This window comes from Poecilia formosa, unplaced genomic scaffold (assembly GCF_000485575.1).
Source record: "Poecilia formosa unplaced genomic scaffold, Poecilia_formosa-5.1.2 Scaffold26, whole genome shotgun sequence".
NCBI classification, from domain to species: domain Eukaryota; kingdom Metazoa; phylum Chordata; class Actinopteri; order Cyprinodontiformes; family Poeciliidae; genus Poecilia; species Poecilia formosa.
Window position 1 is genome coordinate 2621680 of NW_006799965.1, and position 16554 is coordinate 2638233.

A 16554-nucleotide genomic window follows, 5' to 3' on the forward strand; every position below is an offset into this window, starting at 1 on the left:
GAAAAAAAAAAAAAGAACTAAAATCTGGGAAAATGAATTGTGGGACCATGTTTTCCACCTCACCTTTCCTCCCTGGAGCTTCGCTGCTCTACTCACACTTTGTGATGTGCTGCAGTTTCTCACTAAATATTGCGGAAAAGAGTTGGAAACATTGGTGGATTTTGGTATGAAGGGCACGGCACACTGCCCAGGGTGGCATTACATGGAGGGGAGCATGAGTGTAAAGGATGTAATAAGATTTCTCTGTATATCGTACCACTGTAGTTGGTTCATACTGATGCTGATCCAACCAGAACTAGATGTTCTGCAGTGAACACTGTCTTTTGCGTTCCAAACTGCACAGACCTTCATATTTTTTCAAAACCCTTCTCTGTTTCTAATATTCAGGTGCAAACATTTGTTGGTGGCAAAAGTGGAAATGTTTTAAAAGAACATCAAAAAGTGGAAATTTTCTAAAACCCTGTTTGTGTTGTATATGACTGATCTAGATTTCCAGGGATTATTAAAAATCAGTGGCCTGATTACCAAATTTGTTGTACTTTTTTATTAAATTTCAAATGTAAGCTGAAAAAGTTGAAGATTGAGATCAGAGTGTGTACAAGAAAACACGAGCTGCAACTCTTTTGTGAGAATCGTTAGCCCCACGCTGCTTTAGCCATGCAAATGATTTTCTTTTGATTTTTTTTTATGCTTAATTTGTCACAGAACTCAGAACTTAGAGGTGGGAATAATGTTTGACCCATTTGGGAACAGTTTACTGTAAAGTCATAAATAACAGTCAGATTTGCTAATTATTATAGTTACTTGGTGGTGCAAACTGATAATAGTGCATTTGTCCTAATTTGTTTTTTGTTAAAAACAGAAGGTGAATATGTTCAAATACTGTCCAAGCTCCTTGTAATGACTTATAAACATTTTATACCTGCCATCTTCATTACATTTTATATGCAAACAGTCATATTAGATACCAGGCTGCTTCACAAACTCCCACTTTCCCAGTTGGGATGCTAACCTCTTGTTGTTTTTCTGACTGGGAATTCTGAAAACCCAACTTTCATAGTCAAATGGATCGCACCATGCCATTACCACCACAATCTGCCAGAACAAATGCACTACAGTGTCTTTTGGTTGGAATCTAGCAGACATAAAACTGGAGGACAGAATGTCATTTCAGCAGGAAACTAAAATACTGCCACTTATGAAAGCGACATTCTGCTCGTGATACTCGGAAGTTGAACATTTTATTTATTTATTTATTTATTTGGCATTTGTACCATCTCATGTGTCCTGTATGAAAAGCTGAATACATAGACTGGTACAGACAGGGCTAATTCTAAGGGGTTTCCCAGTGGCGCTATTCATGTAAGAATATCCACTGAATGAATAGTTGGATTCATTTTCTGTTATTGTTGTTACATGAAAAAAAATGTTGGAATTGGTGTCTGTAAATATCCTTTTTTTTTTTTAAACAAACAAATAAATCAGAAGGAACAAAACTTATTCTAGTTGCTCCCTGAAACGCTTCACCTTGTCAGTGGACAAAACCATCTCCTTTGTAATAAACAAGCAGAGTACAACACAGATAAACGTCGCTCTGTTGTTCTTTCTTAACATTAATGCCCGCGTCTTCATTACGCACATCCAGTTGTCCCTTTAATATTTTCCTCTGCAATGGAAACGGCTCATCCACCATCATCTCTCTCCACTCTTTGATCTTGGACTCGCTGCACGCATGCGCCCCTCATTGGCTCCTCTGCACCGTCTGGAGTAAGTTGGATGTGCGCTCTCCTCACTCGCATCCAGAAGCCATCGGAAAAACTGTTGCGATGGGGAGGATCAGGGAAAACCACTTTGGGATTTTGACTTTTTCCCTATTCTTGACCTTCATCTGGGCTCAAAGGTAAATCCCGATTAAGCTTCGTTTTTACGTTTGATTTTTGCATGTGTCTCTTTGCGTGTCGTGTTTGATATTTATCAGCTCGGGCTTTTTTTTCCCCTTTCTTCTTCTTCACCTTTTTCGATTCTCCTCCTCAGCGTCAAGGATATTAAGGATCCGAGCAATATGCCTCTGGTGAAGGAAACAGTGGACAGGCTGATGAAAGGATACGACATTCGGTTGAGGCCAGATTTTGGAGGTAACGAATTTTTTTCTTCTTCTTCTTCTTTTCGCGCCCCTCCCGACGTGCGATACATGCTTAATGAATCGCAAAATCCGCTTTAATCATCCCTTCACAGTCAAATGGGCCTTGCCAATTAGGCGAAGAGAAATGATGAGCGTATTCCGCTTTGATGAGAGGCTTTTTAACGTGATCGATCCCGCTCATCAATGTTTGATTACCTCGCTAAATAAATGAAATTAACAGCATTTCAATTAAAGTGGGTGTCAGACGTGACGGCTGCTGCCCGGCCCGATGATGCACAGCTCTCCTGCAGCGTCACGGAGCTGTTAAATTTACATGATGGCAGAATTATTCATATCTCGTCCTGTATTAACGCCTTCTCTCTTCCGCAGGTGCTCCTGTGGCGGTGGGGATGAACATTGACATTGCAAGCATAGATATGGTCTCTGAAGTAAATATGGTAGGTGGATTTTTCTGCAATCATTCCGCTATTTTGTTTTTCTTCTTCTCCGTTTTTTCTTTTCTTTCTTTCTTTTTTTATTATCTGGCACGGATCTCCTTTTATCACCTTTTTGAAGTGGGCTACTTATCACGGCTCAGTTGGAGCCAACCTGAGGACATTTTTTTTTCCCATTTTCCCCAAACACATCACCTCCTTCCCTCTTCCCAGACTCCGCATTTGCTGCTCTGGTGTGCTGCTGCATTTGAATTCAAAACACACACTCACTGGCGCACTCGGACGCACAGCGCACGAAGAGCAGCCGTGTGTATTTGGTGTGTGTTTGATGTGTGTGTGCGTGCGTGTGTGTGTGCGTGTGTGCGAGTGTCCCCGCTTCGGTGGTGTAGGATAGACCTTGGTTGGTTGTGTCACTTTCCACTCTTGCATGAATTGTTCATTATTAAAACGTCATTTATTAGCTATTCCCTCATTAAAACAAACGTTGTGTATATGCTTTGCAAAAGCGGTCATGATTTGCAATGACAACAACTTGCCAACAGTGACACTCTGACACTTTGTTCCGGTTAACGCCCAGGGCGGCATACAGTTGGGGGCGGCAGGACCGCAAGTGCTAAAAAACATATATATATAGCTGAGTTTCATATTTAGCTAAAGACGCTGTAACTGATATCTGATGTGAAGCTTGTAATCTGATGTTAAAGTAAAGAGCAATTTCAAAGTGTCTTCTTTGAATAATCTGTACTTTATTTGATCATATGTCTAAAATATTTAGTCTGGTCAAAATTACATTAATCTACATGTCTTTAAAAACACCATTTGAGATTGATCAAACTGCTATAAAGATCAACCCCACCTCCCCTTTATTTATTTATTTATTTTTTTGCTGTTTGTACATACAGCCTGAGGGTTTAATTAGGGTTTGCAAAATTTTCGGTTTTAAAAGTTGGAAAATTTCAATGAAACAAACAGGAGTAAAACTGGGATGGCGTTGGTGCTGCGGTCTTTGGGCGGGAGTATAGAGCCGCCAGGGCAGCGCAGAGGCCCACAACCGGTCACAACGAAGGGACATTTACAGAGACCAATTAACCTAGCAGTCATGTTTTTAGACTATGTGAGGAAGACAGAGTACCTGCAGGGAACATGCAGGTTACATGCAGAAAGGTCCCAGGACGGGGGCTCAAACCTTGGATCTTTTTGCTGCATTAGGCAATTATGCTGCCAGTTTGACTGCAAAATGCTATTATTATTATTATTATTATTATTATTATTATTATTATAACTGTGAATAAATTCAGGCAACAACAGATCAAAATATGTTTTAAAAGATTTTGTGCTTGCATGTATTGACAAAACAAGATTTCACACTGGAGCACATCTTTAGTATTAATCAATCACATGCATGTTGAATTGATGATTACAGGTGCACAAGCCCCTCTCCCCCCCTGCATGCATGGTGCATTCCTCCATCTGCAGATGACTCCTAGAATGCTGAGGTTGCATTTCTGGGGGATGATCTTGATGATGTTCAGGATGTGGACATTACCTAAATGAGTTTGGCAGAAATGGGTTAGAAGTTGTAGGTTTCATAAATTTAAGAAAATATAGTTTTTTTGGTCTACATGCTGAATGGCTCTGTTTCATATTGAGAAGAGACTATGCTCATTTTAAATTTTGAAGCAGTTTTTTTATTTTATTTTATTTTTTTTAGTCATGGAGTTGGTGGCATTTACCTTTATTTTTGAAGTGGTTGGGTCAGGAATGGAATGAGTAATGTTTTATTCAACACTCATGTTTTGTTATTTGATGAAAGAGTTGGTTGTTCAAAAGAATAATCATACTTGATAAGCTTCTGCTTACAGATAAATTTGTTGAAGTGTAATGCTAATTGTTTTATTCTGCATGGATGCCTGTCTGTGACAAAACAAAACGTTTATATTTATGCTCAATAAATGCCCTCCCAATTTTAGGTTCATTTGAATAAACACCAGGAGTTCCCAGATAAATTTCCCCCTTCATCGTTTTCCATAGAACATTTCCTACCCTTTGCGTCACTAATCTGGAAAACCATTAAGAGGACAAAATTCAGAGTTTAAGTCCAGGTTGAATTATTCTGCAAAAACAATACTCCTAATTGGAAACCACACCCAGAGGTTGTGATGACATCCATTTTCTATTTTTAATTTAAAAAAAAAAAAAAGGTGTATACTATAGGATAAAAATGTTTTTGTGAATATGATTTTGACCACCTCACATATGTTTTAAAGTAAACCAGAAGGGATAAATTGAATCTAGTTCAAACCTGAAGTGTTGTCACAAAATTATCCATGTATTAAACATGTAGCCTAGCAGAGTTTATGCTAAAGTGAAGCTAGTTATCAATAGGGTGCCATCTATTGGACTTGCATTGTAAAAATAACTTTAATTTGAGATGAATTTAATCAGTTACTGTGAAATGTGTAATTAAATAAGTATTTATAATTCACAAGACTTCAATAATGGACTTTTTTTTAAATTAAAGCCACAAAAGCAACAGTGAACAGATTCCTAATGTGACGACTTTAAGCTAATTTTCTTGTGGCCACTGTGAAAATGCAGACTCTTTGGTGTAATGTGTAATGTCAAGAAAAATCCACTGCTCAGCATCGAACAATGCAACAACCATTCCCAGTCCAGCCTGAGTAAAAACAAAATACACTGATAAAGCTAGCTGTTAGAAATGAACCAGCGAAATTGTACTTAATCACTTAATTCAGTCCAATTTTAGTTGAATATCAAGGTGATTTTCCTTGAGTGGTTTTGTCTTACATGTTAAAAGCGATAAAGAAATATAAACTGATATGTTGATGACGTATAAAATAAAGACCACAGCTAATGTGTGCTGTTCAATGGCAAAGACTGCCAGACCAGGAGGGAAAATTCAGCATCCTATGAATGCAAGAGCACTAATTCAGAGAAATTGTGAGCAATCCCTTAACTTGAACAGAAGGATAAAAACATAGTATAAGACTTAAAATAATTGAAAATCAAAAAATGCCTCCTACATTGTTTATTTGAAATGTTTACAGAATTTTTTCTTTTAAATTTGTTTGCTTTGTATTGTCTCCTTATCAGTTTGTATTGTAGCATTCAGCCATATGGGTTTAATAAGGAAACAGAGATTAAAACCTAAGGAAACAGAGATTAAAACCTAAAGAAACAGAGATTAGTGTAATTTCTCCACTTGATGGCTGCTTTTCATGTAGAGGCCCAGACACTGCAAAAGTCAATTTACATTTTAAAAGCCTTCCTACTGGTTACATGATAGGAATCAAAGGGAAATGTCCATGTTTTTATTTAATTGTAGTCTATGACTTTGCCAGTAGATGGCACTGTGTCAGCTGATGCTTCAAACTTTGATAAAAATGGTCCCAGGTTGTGTGACAAGGTTCAATATGTTTTACATCTTTTAAAAAAAACAACAACAAAAAAAACATGGCGATCTCATTATTCATTATTTTGGAATAATTCAGAGGCAACAGTCACAGCCCAAACACGTAGAAAAGCACAAAAAAAGAAGTTGTTTATTTAATTTTCCAAGCTTTCAAAATGGAGTGCCTGTGAGCCATTTATCGCTTTTAGCAGGAAAACATGGCAGCTTATTTAGGTGAGTACGGGATAATCAGAGCATCTCCTTCGATGGAAGTCATTTATTATTAGTGGAGGAGGCTGCCAGAACGGAAATGACTTGGTGGGAGAAGAGGGGGCGTCCATGGAGAGTTGAAATCTTCTCCTCATGTCTCCAACCATCTCTCCCGCTCTTCTGACTGGATCCCTGGCTGTAACGCTGAGCTCAACAGCCATGTAATCCACCTCTGCCTTGCTCCAAAGGGTTATCTCACTCAAGAACTAGGCATCTAGGCGGGCATTCATCTGGAAAAAAAAAAAAAAAAAAAAAAAAAACACAGTTTCATACATCCGCCTGTGTCTGCAGCAAAACACAAAACTGTGCGCACAGAGTGAAAGGCGACTGACGTCACAGCTCCCAGTGGCTATGCAAGAACCTTCATCCCTCTCGTTTCTCAGAAAAAGCTCTTCCTGCCAGATCCACTTTGACAGATTTAGACAGAAAGCGAAAGATAAAACACTGTAACAACAAACCTCTGGCTCCTTGTGGACTCCTGCTCCACATGTTGTTACCTTGTGAAGAATCCCTGTAAATTGCATAACAGGTTGGAATCTCCTCCTCCTCCTCTCCTTCTGCTCTTCATGTCTAGCTCCTTTCAGCTGGAATAAAGGGTAAGCAGTTGACGAGATTGATCCCGGAGAAATCAATAATATCACCGTGATCACGAGGATGCAGCCGGTGACCTGTGCTCGGCGCGGCGCTGCTTTGATCCTCCTCATCACGGCCAGCTGCTTTTAAGATTAAAGTGCTGATGGGAAAACAAGCAGGAGAGGAGAGACTGAAACAGGCAAAGACAGAGAAGAGGAGGGTTTTAATAGAGATGAAGGTGGCTGTGATCATATTGCACCTTGTTATCGGCACGACGGTGGGAAATGTTGCTGTTGTTTTTGTCTTGCCATGCAGCATCTGGAGAAGCCATGTGTTGTACTGAGGTGAGAGAAAACAGCATTTTTATTTAGCGAACTAACTAGCAGTGCAGCAACAAGTGGGGAAGGGGCTGAATTGTGCTACTATTCTTCATACAGACAGATGAAAACTAAGATTCCTTCTCTCTTGCATTCCAGTGGAAGGATTTTAGGTTCAGGTGTAATCTGGAGTTTGTACTTCTCGCTGTCGGGCTGGGGGTCCTTGCTTATAGAAAAAAAGGTTTTAGTCAAATTGATAAATAAATACAGATAGACACATGTCCTAATGTCTGATGAAATAAGAAAAGTTTTGGTAAAATGACTTGGAAGTTGGAGGAAAAAAAAACATAGGGTACATCACCGGGTGGTAGCATCATTTTCAGTGGGTGTTTTGCAGCGGGAAGGACTGGTGCACTTCACAAAAAAGAAGCATAGTGACTAAATATTAAATTAACAACCTAAGACATCAACAATGACTCTGATGTGTGTAGCTTAGACGCAAATCTTTCAAAAGAATGAAGCCAAATTAGTCACAACATGGCATAAGGACAACAAAGTCGAAGGTCTGGAGCGATCATCAAAAGAGCTCTGATCAGAAAATGTGTATGAACTGTCAAGTCCAGTTTATTTGCAAGGCGCAACACAGTTTAACCCTATGTAGTCGCTGCCCGCCGTGCGGCGTACAAGCATGTGACGCATTTATAAGGCTTCGTAATAACATGGACGCATACCAAGTTTTCATTTCAACTCTGTTGGACAGCACAGACTTCAAACTTTATAAAAGTGGTGTTTTTATATTGGTTTTGTGGTTATTTACTTCAAAGTAAAGCCAGAAATAAGATTGATAATTTACGCCTTATTTTGTGGGGACTAAATGTACCACATTTCGAAACAACCAATGAAAATGTGTTGACGGTCTGTTGCTAGGTAGAACGGAGACACGCAGAGAGGGGAGGGGTGGGGGGGGAGGACTTGGATATGGCAAGAGACTAGGGCGCAGCCATGCTGTGGATTTTACTAGGTTTTTTAGACTATAAGTGTGTTGTTAGAGTTCGTGGTGTGTGCAGTGTTCGTAGTAGTTTTGCTAGCTATCGCTACATGGCTTCATAGCGAGCGCTGACGCACTGAGAAGAGAGACTGCGCGCCGGGATGGCCATTTAGACCTCGTCTTCAATGATAAAAGCATAACACAATAACCAAAAAATATTACACTGCAGAGGCAAAATACAGAGAAACAATGAAAAGTGGCAATTCAGACTAAAATGAATCTATGTACCACTTATTAATCAAAGGATGGAGTTGTAAGAGGATGTGAGCAACGTTGCCTGCAAAGCTGACTCAGTTCTACCAGTTTTGTCAGGAGGAACAGGCCAAAGTTTCTGCAACTTTTCTGAGAAGCTTGTAGAAAAATCCCCCCACCAAAAAAGGTTTTGACTCCGAGTTCTGCAGCTTAAAGAAAATGCGACCAAATTTGTTGGATGTCTGTAGACTGCTGAGTTTCTAAGCATTATCCTGGCACTTTTCAAACATACATTATTTTGGTGACTTTCTCAAAAACAAAGACTTACAGTTTTTATACTGTAAATGATGGTTATTAAGTCTCTGTTATTTCATGCTGCTGCAGATTTGATGATTTTGGAGGCTTATACGATTTGACATTTAATTCTAATTCATGCCTGCGAGATCTCTATGTTGAACCCAGGAAACGTAGCTTGTCAGTAACAGGTGAAAACCAACTTTTTTTCTACTTCTAATCCCACAAGGACCTGCTTATAAGTCATGAAGATTTGGACCAAATGTTGTTTCCTGATGATCCTATGATCTGCAAACATAAGATGATAGTGAGAGTCACATACTGTAGCCTCACCCCATCCCAAAATCAAGACTTAACGCTTTTGATAAAACTGTGTTTGTTTTCGTTGCCATAACTGGTGATTTATTCGCCATTTTATGAAAATAATATGTCTGCTTTGTACGAAAGAATCACTAAAGAAATTATTACTGATGTGAATAGGAACAGTAGCGAAGAGAAAAACAATCTCCTCCTTTAGGAACATAATTTATTAAGTAAGTTGAATGGGGAAATCCTAAGCTGAAAAGCAGAATGGTTTTGATCTTGTCGGGTTGAAACGTGCAAATCTAACCATGTGAATATGAAGGAAGATGGAGGACTGAATGAAGTGGGAAGAATAGTAGTGGATCTGAAATCTATGCATGTTGGTCTGCCATGGTGAAGTTAGCAGGACTTTGTTGTCGACAGCTGCTCACTGCTCTAATTAAAGACAAAACAGCCTTTGGTGAGGAATGAACTCTACCGTTTTTAGTTGAAGTTTGACATCTGTATTCTCTGATAACGTGAAGGGCGCCACCGTCGCTGCAGCTGAGGATTTTTGTTGCCGCTCCTTCTTTTGTCAGGCTCATGTAACAAGCCTTTTTTATTTTTTTTTATTTTTTTGGTGCTTTATTGTGTGACCCAGCACGCTGGCCTGCTGAGGCTGAAAGGTCAGCCATGTTGTCGGGCAATAAAAGCATGCAGCCCAGTCAACACCGTGGTCGCAGCTTCGCCTGCGTGACATTACAAATGTGCTATTCTGAGAGGGAAGTGTCCTCCGAGTCCGAGGTGTGACCACACATTCTGGGTGAACGGGCTCTGCTGACTCACCGGGGTTAGTGGAAAACATGAAACAGATAACATCTCGGCCGAGACCCTCACTCCACTGCTGATCCCTGTCTTTCTGATCAGTGCTGGCATCTCGCTCCATCGCTCATCTCCGCTCAGCTGAGGTTTCGTTTGCATAATGCTGTTTGGGGTTTTTTTCCCGCCGAAATCACGCGCCCAGGAAGCAGACCCCGGTTACGGTGCATTAAAAAGTGTTTCTTGCACACAGCTGGTGCAGCCTGTTAAATACAAGTCGAGTCTGTTTTCTCAGCAATGCATCAGTGCTGCATAATAATGCCTTTTCTGCATGCGATCCGTACGTGGAGAGTGTGGCTGCAGTGTGCACTGCGAGGCAGGAATAAGTGGGAAGCTAAATGAGTGTTTTCAGTCCTCGCCTTTACTTCCTCCCGCTCGTTAATTACATGTAAAATACCTGAGGTTGGTGGTTGTTAAGAGGAGCTGTCTGTTCCATAATACCGTTCTCTGAATGTTAATTAGCTGCTAGTGAATTATAAGATTTAAACAAACCAGCTGTGGTGGCTTCTGGGACAGAGGAATTAGTGGGGCGTTGTTGTATTAAGATCATTATCCTGACAAGTGCTGGTTTCTCTCCGTGAGTAAGAGGATCCGGCCGCAGGACAACAGCCGATGACCAGAGGGAGCGGCGACTGGGGCCTCCACGCCACGGTGCGACCGCGTGAGGGATGCGCCGTCTCTGAATTAGCAACCATTTTTTATCTCGTTTGTCCAAACGGATCCTGTTCCATTTTATTTTCAGCTTGTGGAAAATAAGCTTGTGTTATTTTTACTCGGCGTTGCCATGACAGCGCTGCCTTTTTTTTCTTTTTTTTTTTTTTTTTCCCTTTCTCTCCTTTTCATCCGGGAAAGTCAAGGAAAAGCAAACAAAGCCTTGTTTTTCAGGTTTTAAACGATGCTAATCCAGGTTAAGGATGCTTTGTTTTTTTGTTTTTATTTTGTAACAGCACTTACGGTTTTATTAGCATTTTGTTTTGGTGCTTTTTACGCAGAACTGTGTTAAGAGTTTTTTTTTCTAATATAAAACTGCAAGCTTTAATTTTGATTTAGACGACATATATGGAGTGTCTAGCAAAAGTATTCATGCCTTTCTTTACTTTTTCACCTTTTGACACATAGCAACCAATGACATGAAGGTGTGTTATTTTAAATTAATCTGACACACCAACATGAAACAGTGCACAGCTGTGAAGTAAAACATCTAGAAACATTCTTTTTTTTCTGAAAATGCTCACCTTTGGTCGGATATGATGGAGAGCGTCTGTGAATATCCATTTCAAGTCTTGCTGAAGGCTCTCATCAGTCTACATAGGCCATGTAAAGACATACGTTTGATCTAATCAGTCCCATTGTAGCTCTACTTGTCTGGATACGGCTGTTGTTCTGCTAGACGGTGAATCTCCACTCCGGTTTTAAGTCTTTTGCAGCTTCTTAACGGAGTCCTTCCATTATTTCCCTGTTGTTAGCTCCATCCTCCGTCTTCTGCCACCACCATGTTTCACAGTGGGATTGCTGTTTTCAGTGCATATTACTTTTACACATTTGCTATGTCTGGATTGAATGGTGTTCTTTAAAATGTTTAAAGCTTGTCATTGTTGCGTTAACAACCCACAACTTTTTCTCTCTGACTTGTCTGCTGAGTTCCTCAGTCTTTATGATGCTGTTTGTTGATCTCTAATGTTCTTTAACAAACCCCCAAGGTTTCTGCATTTTTGTCTAAAATGGAATTGCATACGACTGTGATCTACTTACTATTTAGACGTTTGAAGGCAGCTGGTTGCACTGGATTTTTATGTAGGGGTATCACAGCAAATAACCACCTAATAAATTCCCTGATACATCCTGCATACAAGTATTTAGGGGATACTTGTATGCATTAGTATCCCCTAAATAATGCATTGCAGTCTTACCTGGATGTCCTGTTAATTCGCCTGCAGTCTTCCAGCTGATAAAAAAAATGCTGCAGCATGAGTTCTTACTAGGACCGGGAAAGGGGATCACATTTATTGGTTAATGCATTCAATAATTCAGTGCAAAATCCCTCTTATCACTTGTAAAGCCCTCAGTTACCTCAGCTTCCGTAATGCTTTCCACCTCACAAGAAATTGCTGCTTTCAAGATGCAGCTTTTAGAGAGACAAAAAAAAAAAAGACGCAGGTTGACTCGTCATACTCGTCATTCCAGGAATTTCCATAGTAAGAGCTGGAAGCAGAGATTTTATTTTCCAAGCCACCCTGCTTGTTTTTTTTATGTCCTTTTAAACCTTCTCTCTCTAATTTTTACTTCAGCTTTATTTATTTAACATGATATTTTATCATGTTAAAATCTAATCTAATTTCTTTCCCTTAAATTTAAACTTGCTTCGTTACAATCTCATTTTCCTTTCATGCCTTTGGTCAACCGTTTATGTGCAGCTTATGTGTGAAAAGTGCTTTGCAAACAGATATGAATTGAAATCATTTCCTGCTAACTTTACAGTGCATGCACGATTCCTTTTAATAATTTAAAGACATAAGGAAGATTAGTGTACTGTTCTTCTGTTGCAGCTCTGACTCTGTTCTCCTCTGTTTGCTCTGTGGAGTTTTCCCAAAAAGCTTAAAACAAGAACACAGGCTGTCTGGAACAGCATTATTAGTTATGCTGAATGAACCTGCACAGTAGAAGATTTATATGGTTTGTAATATAATAAGAACATAAGAACAGCTGTTAATCCCGCAGCTTTTTTATGCCTCCCTGATCCTTCACTGAATATTTTTTGAAATAAACACAGTGGACGTTAAGGCTTAGAAAATACCTATTTACACTACAGTTATGAGAGAAATCTTGGTTTAAAAAAGTCCAACGTCAATACCGTATGGTGCCAAAACTGCCTTGGCCTTCACACCTTATGCGTTATGGTATAATGCCATATCAAAGTATTTTGGAAAAGTTTTGTTTTTGTTTTGTTTACAAAATAGCAACAATTATTGGTTTGTGTTGAAAAGATTACAAGTCAAACTACGACCAACAATGGAGGTTGTTGTTCTACATTTATCTTTTCACAAACCGTGAGCAACATGGTTAGGAAACTCAGAAAATCTCAACTGTTAAGCACTTGAAGGCAAAGTCATGGTTTACAATTTTCTACAACATCTAGAGACCGTCTACATGCCAACCGATTGATTGGGAATTATTCCATAAAAGTGCTTTTTTTTATTTTTTTATTTTTTTATTAAACCTTAGACCTGGCAATTATTGAAAACCTGTTGGATAATCTTCAGAGGAGAGAGCATAGGTCAGGACAGTGGAGTCTGGAAGATCTAGTGAGATTTTGCCAAAGAGATGTGATGTAAGATGCCACTCTCTACACGCTCCAACATTGTGGCAATGTAATAAGAGACTAAGAGTTGTCCTTCTGGCAGAAGATTGCTGCAGCAAGTATTAACAGAAAGTATGCTAATAATTGTGGTAAACGTGATCTCATTAGAAATCTCTTCCTCGGTGTTGGATTTTTTTTTTAATATGAGATTCTCCTCTTACAACAAAAGAAGCTCAGTGAAACTAAGTAGACAATAAAAAGGACAATTTGTGAAGAGCATTATAAAGTTAATGGTATCACTTCTTTCCCAGGTTCTCCCTCAACCACGCTGTCAAATATGAAACCAGTAGATCACTCGAAGCTTGAAGGGGCACAAATATTGAACATTTAATCAGTTTGTGCACTGTGTAGAATATTATCCTGCTCTGAGTCTTATAAGGATTTAAGATTTTAACCAAGTTCTTCTGTTTGCACTGACTTTAGTAACCTACTCATTAACATTCATCAAAATGTCTTAAATTCGTTTAAATATATCTTCCAGCAGAGAAAGTTTCCATACCTGAATAAATTGTTTGCTAAAGTTTCCTCTCTTAATTTGGAGAACTCCAGATAGCAGATCCAGTCTTCTCAAAATTAGTTTGGGTGAAGTAACAGGAGCTGCTGATGCAGCACAAGATGCTGACTCCTGCAGTTTGTAGTGGAAATACGCTAAATGAATGAAATAAAAAACAAACAAAAAAACCCAGTTCTAACTAGGATAGTTGAAGTGCATCATTAATCATGATCAGCACATTTCTCTTTGGTGCTCCTGGAGAGCTCAACATGAATGTGATGGATGTTTGAGAAGCTGCAGAGGCGAAGTGAAAGCACCTATGACTCATTTTTTTTATTTTTTATTCCACTTTCAGTTTTTTCTCTGCTTTATTAGAATTATTTCTGGGGTAGCATTTTTCATTTAATGACCAAACATCAATGTGTAAAAAAAAAAAAAAAAAATGGAGACATCTGCACAAATTTAATGGGCTCTCCCTTTGCTTGTTCAGTAACTTTCCACCAAGTTTCACAAAAGTCAGCAGAAGAAATGTTGCTCTCTTTGCTTACCTTTCTTTGCAAACACAATATTCAGTAACGCGGTGATAAAAGTTCAAAAAATGTGAACGTTTTACGGCTATTGTTCCTGTTATGATTTTTACAAATGTAAAACTGACCTAACACGGGATCCTAAAGGACCGTCTGGCATTTACACCCAATCTGTTCACTCAAGTTAGAAAAAATGCCACATCTCTGCTTATGGATGGTTTTAATGGATTTCTATTGCAGGTTCACATGCAACATTGATGCCTAGAGTCAAAATGTCCAGATGTGTTTTTACAAACTCTATTTTGTCCATCCCATGTTGCTCGTGACAGCCGATGTAGCTGTAATGGAGGATTTTCGCCAACCCTGTTCTGACAGATCTCACTGGGAAACATAAATGTACTCCATGTCACTCTGTCAGGCTCTTAATGGGGGAATTTTTAAGCCCAGAAACATTTTGAGCAATGACTCACCGTCACTGAGCACCCGACCCTGATGTTTTTTACATTAGCTTGACCTTGTATGAATTTTTACTTCCATCCTCAGCTCAGTCGTGAGTTTCTTTTTTTAATGTTGAGGTACTCCATAAGATGTTTTTCTCACTGAAGCTCAAAAACCAAATCTGTGTGACCTTAATGGAAGTTTCCTCTTCACCCAAAGAATCAACATGTGACAAACCAGTTTGGCACTTTGTGGACTTTTTTTTACAGTCATATCCTCATGACTTGATACTTTATTCTGTTTAAATTGTTCAGAGAAGATACTAATTTTTTAGTTCTACATTTTTTTGTCCTTCCGAGTTCCAAAATGTTTGATCTGGTGATTTTACCGCTGTGTTCACAGCACAATTGCTGCTGAAAAGACAAGTGTTTTGTTGTTAACATACCATCTAGAAACCACTTGCTGCATTATTGTTGGTTGTGCGGGAGGCTCTACTTCTGCTTTTCAAAAATGTATGGTTGTGTAATTGCTTATCTGTTTGCAGTCATTTTCACGTGTGAGTGTAAACATGGAGTTTGAGGGTCGTGGCTGGCAGCTCTAAAAAAAATAATAATCCTGAAAGGAGCTCAAAATATGCAGACCTCAGCAGACTAAAATGTGATTATCTAAGAATGATTTTGTGCAAAAAAAAAATAAAAAAATATATATATATATATATATATATATATATACACATACATGAAGGACATGTTTAGTCCATAGACCTTTCCTAACCTGCTCAATAAAGTACGCAACATGCTTCAAGTGCACGTGACTGGAATCCTTTTGTAATAATTTGTTTATGTCTATATTATATTTTATATTATTATACTTTCCAGCTGAAGCCCAGGCCTCATTTTTCCTATATTTGTGTGATAATCCCTCCTGAATCCATGTCAGTTTTAAAGGTGGCACCTTTAAAACTTGAAATTTTGCAACCTTAATTCTATGTTTCTAAGGCTGCTTCCACACTGGTGCAAAACTGCAAGATAACAAAAACAACAACGGAAAAAAAACACACAAAAAAAACAGCCTGATTATGTCTCATTCTAGTAGATTCACCCAATCAAAAATGCCTTGCACTATGCATTATATATAATGAAGCCTGACTATTTTAAGACTCCACTAAATCAACATTATCAAAACCAACAGATTTGAATTTTGTGTGACTGATGTCTGATTTGTCGAGTTGTGCACACAGAATGCTGCACTGAGCCAAAAATATTGTGCACAGATGGCACAGTTGAAAGTGCACAAGGTACTGAGGGTGTTTTCTTCTTTTCGGTGGAGCACAAATGGATAGTAGATGTGCAGGAACCTCTCAGGGAAATTCTCCATCCTCTTTTAGACGTGATACCTATAGTAGTAGAGATATAATGGGCAGGAAATGAGCAGGAGAAAACCCATTACTAGTAAGAGTGCAATACCATCATCACTGCCTTTGCAAAGAAACTACGGTAGGAGTCTTGAGGGTACTGGAGACTGCAAGGATTTTTTGAACAAAAAAAAAAAAAAAAAAAAAAAAAATAAAAAAACGACACCAGCTGTGAAATGGATAAACATGTTGCCAGTTTATCCTACAGACAGAGGGCAGTGTTTACTCTAGGTTCTCTGTACAAATCTGTACCCTTAAAGAGATTTAACACAGAAATAAAAAGCTGATATTTTATCTCTCTGACTCCCTGTGCTGTAGTCATGGCACAGTTGATCAAAGTTCATTAAAAGTATTAATAGCACTGGACTACTGAGCCTGCTGTGAATTAGACTAAAGCAAAAGTCAACCAATTAGTTAACCAATTACTTAGAAGAAAAAAAATAATTACCAAACTCAGAGGTAACTAGTCGGTAACTAGTC

General features: G+C 38.8%; 1 protein-coding gene and 1 long non-coding RNA gene across 5 annotated transcripts in view; one reads left to right on the plus strand and one right to left on the minus strand.

Moving 5' to 3' along the window:
- The window catches only part of gabrb2a (gamma-aminobutyric acid type A receptor subunit beta2a), a 52503-nt gene that overhangs the window by 6624 nt on the left and 29325 nt on the right, over positions 1-16554 (plus strand). The window contains exons 1-3 of one of the 3 annotated variants that reach the window (XM_007548412.2): positions 1709-1900; positions 2035-2135; positions 2513-2580. In XM_007548412.2, the coding sequence (XP_007548474.1) occupies positions 1827-1900; positions 2035-2135; positions 2513-2580 (243 nt within the window). In that variant the 5' untranslated portion in view covers positions 1709-1826. Of the gene's footprint in view, positions 1-1708; positions 1901-2034; positions 2136-2512; positions 2581-16554 lie in introns of those variants that run through there. The other 2 variants (XM_007548411.2, XM_016669617.1) reach the window with 2 other exon arrangements.
- Positions 6115-7783, minus strand: LOC107835834 (uncharacterized). Of its 2 annotated transcripts, XR_001661666.1 has the most exons (3): positions 7092-7783; positions 6928-6992; positions 6115-6843 (listed from the first exon to the last, which is right to left on the minus strand). It is a non-coding gene; the product is annotated as an uncharacterized LOC107835834 (long non-coding RNA). The 2 variants fall into 2 exon arrangements; XR_001661665.1 differs by having other exon boundaries at positions 6928-7783.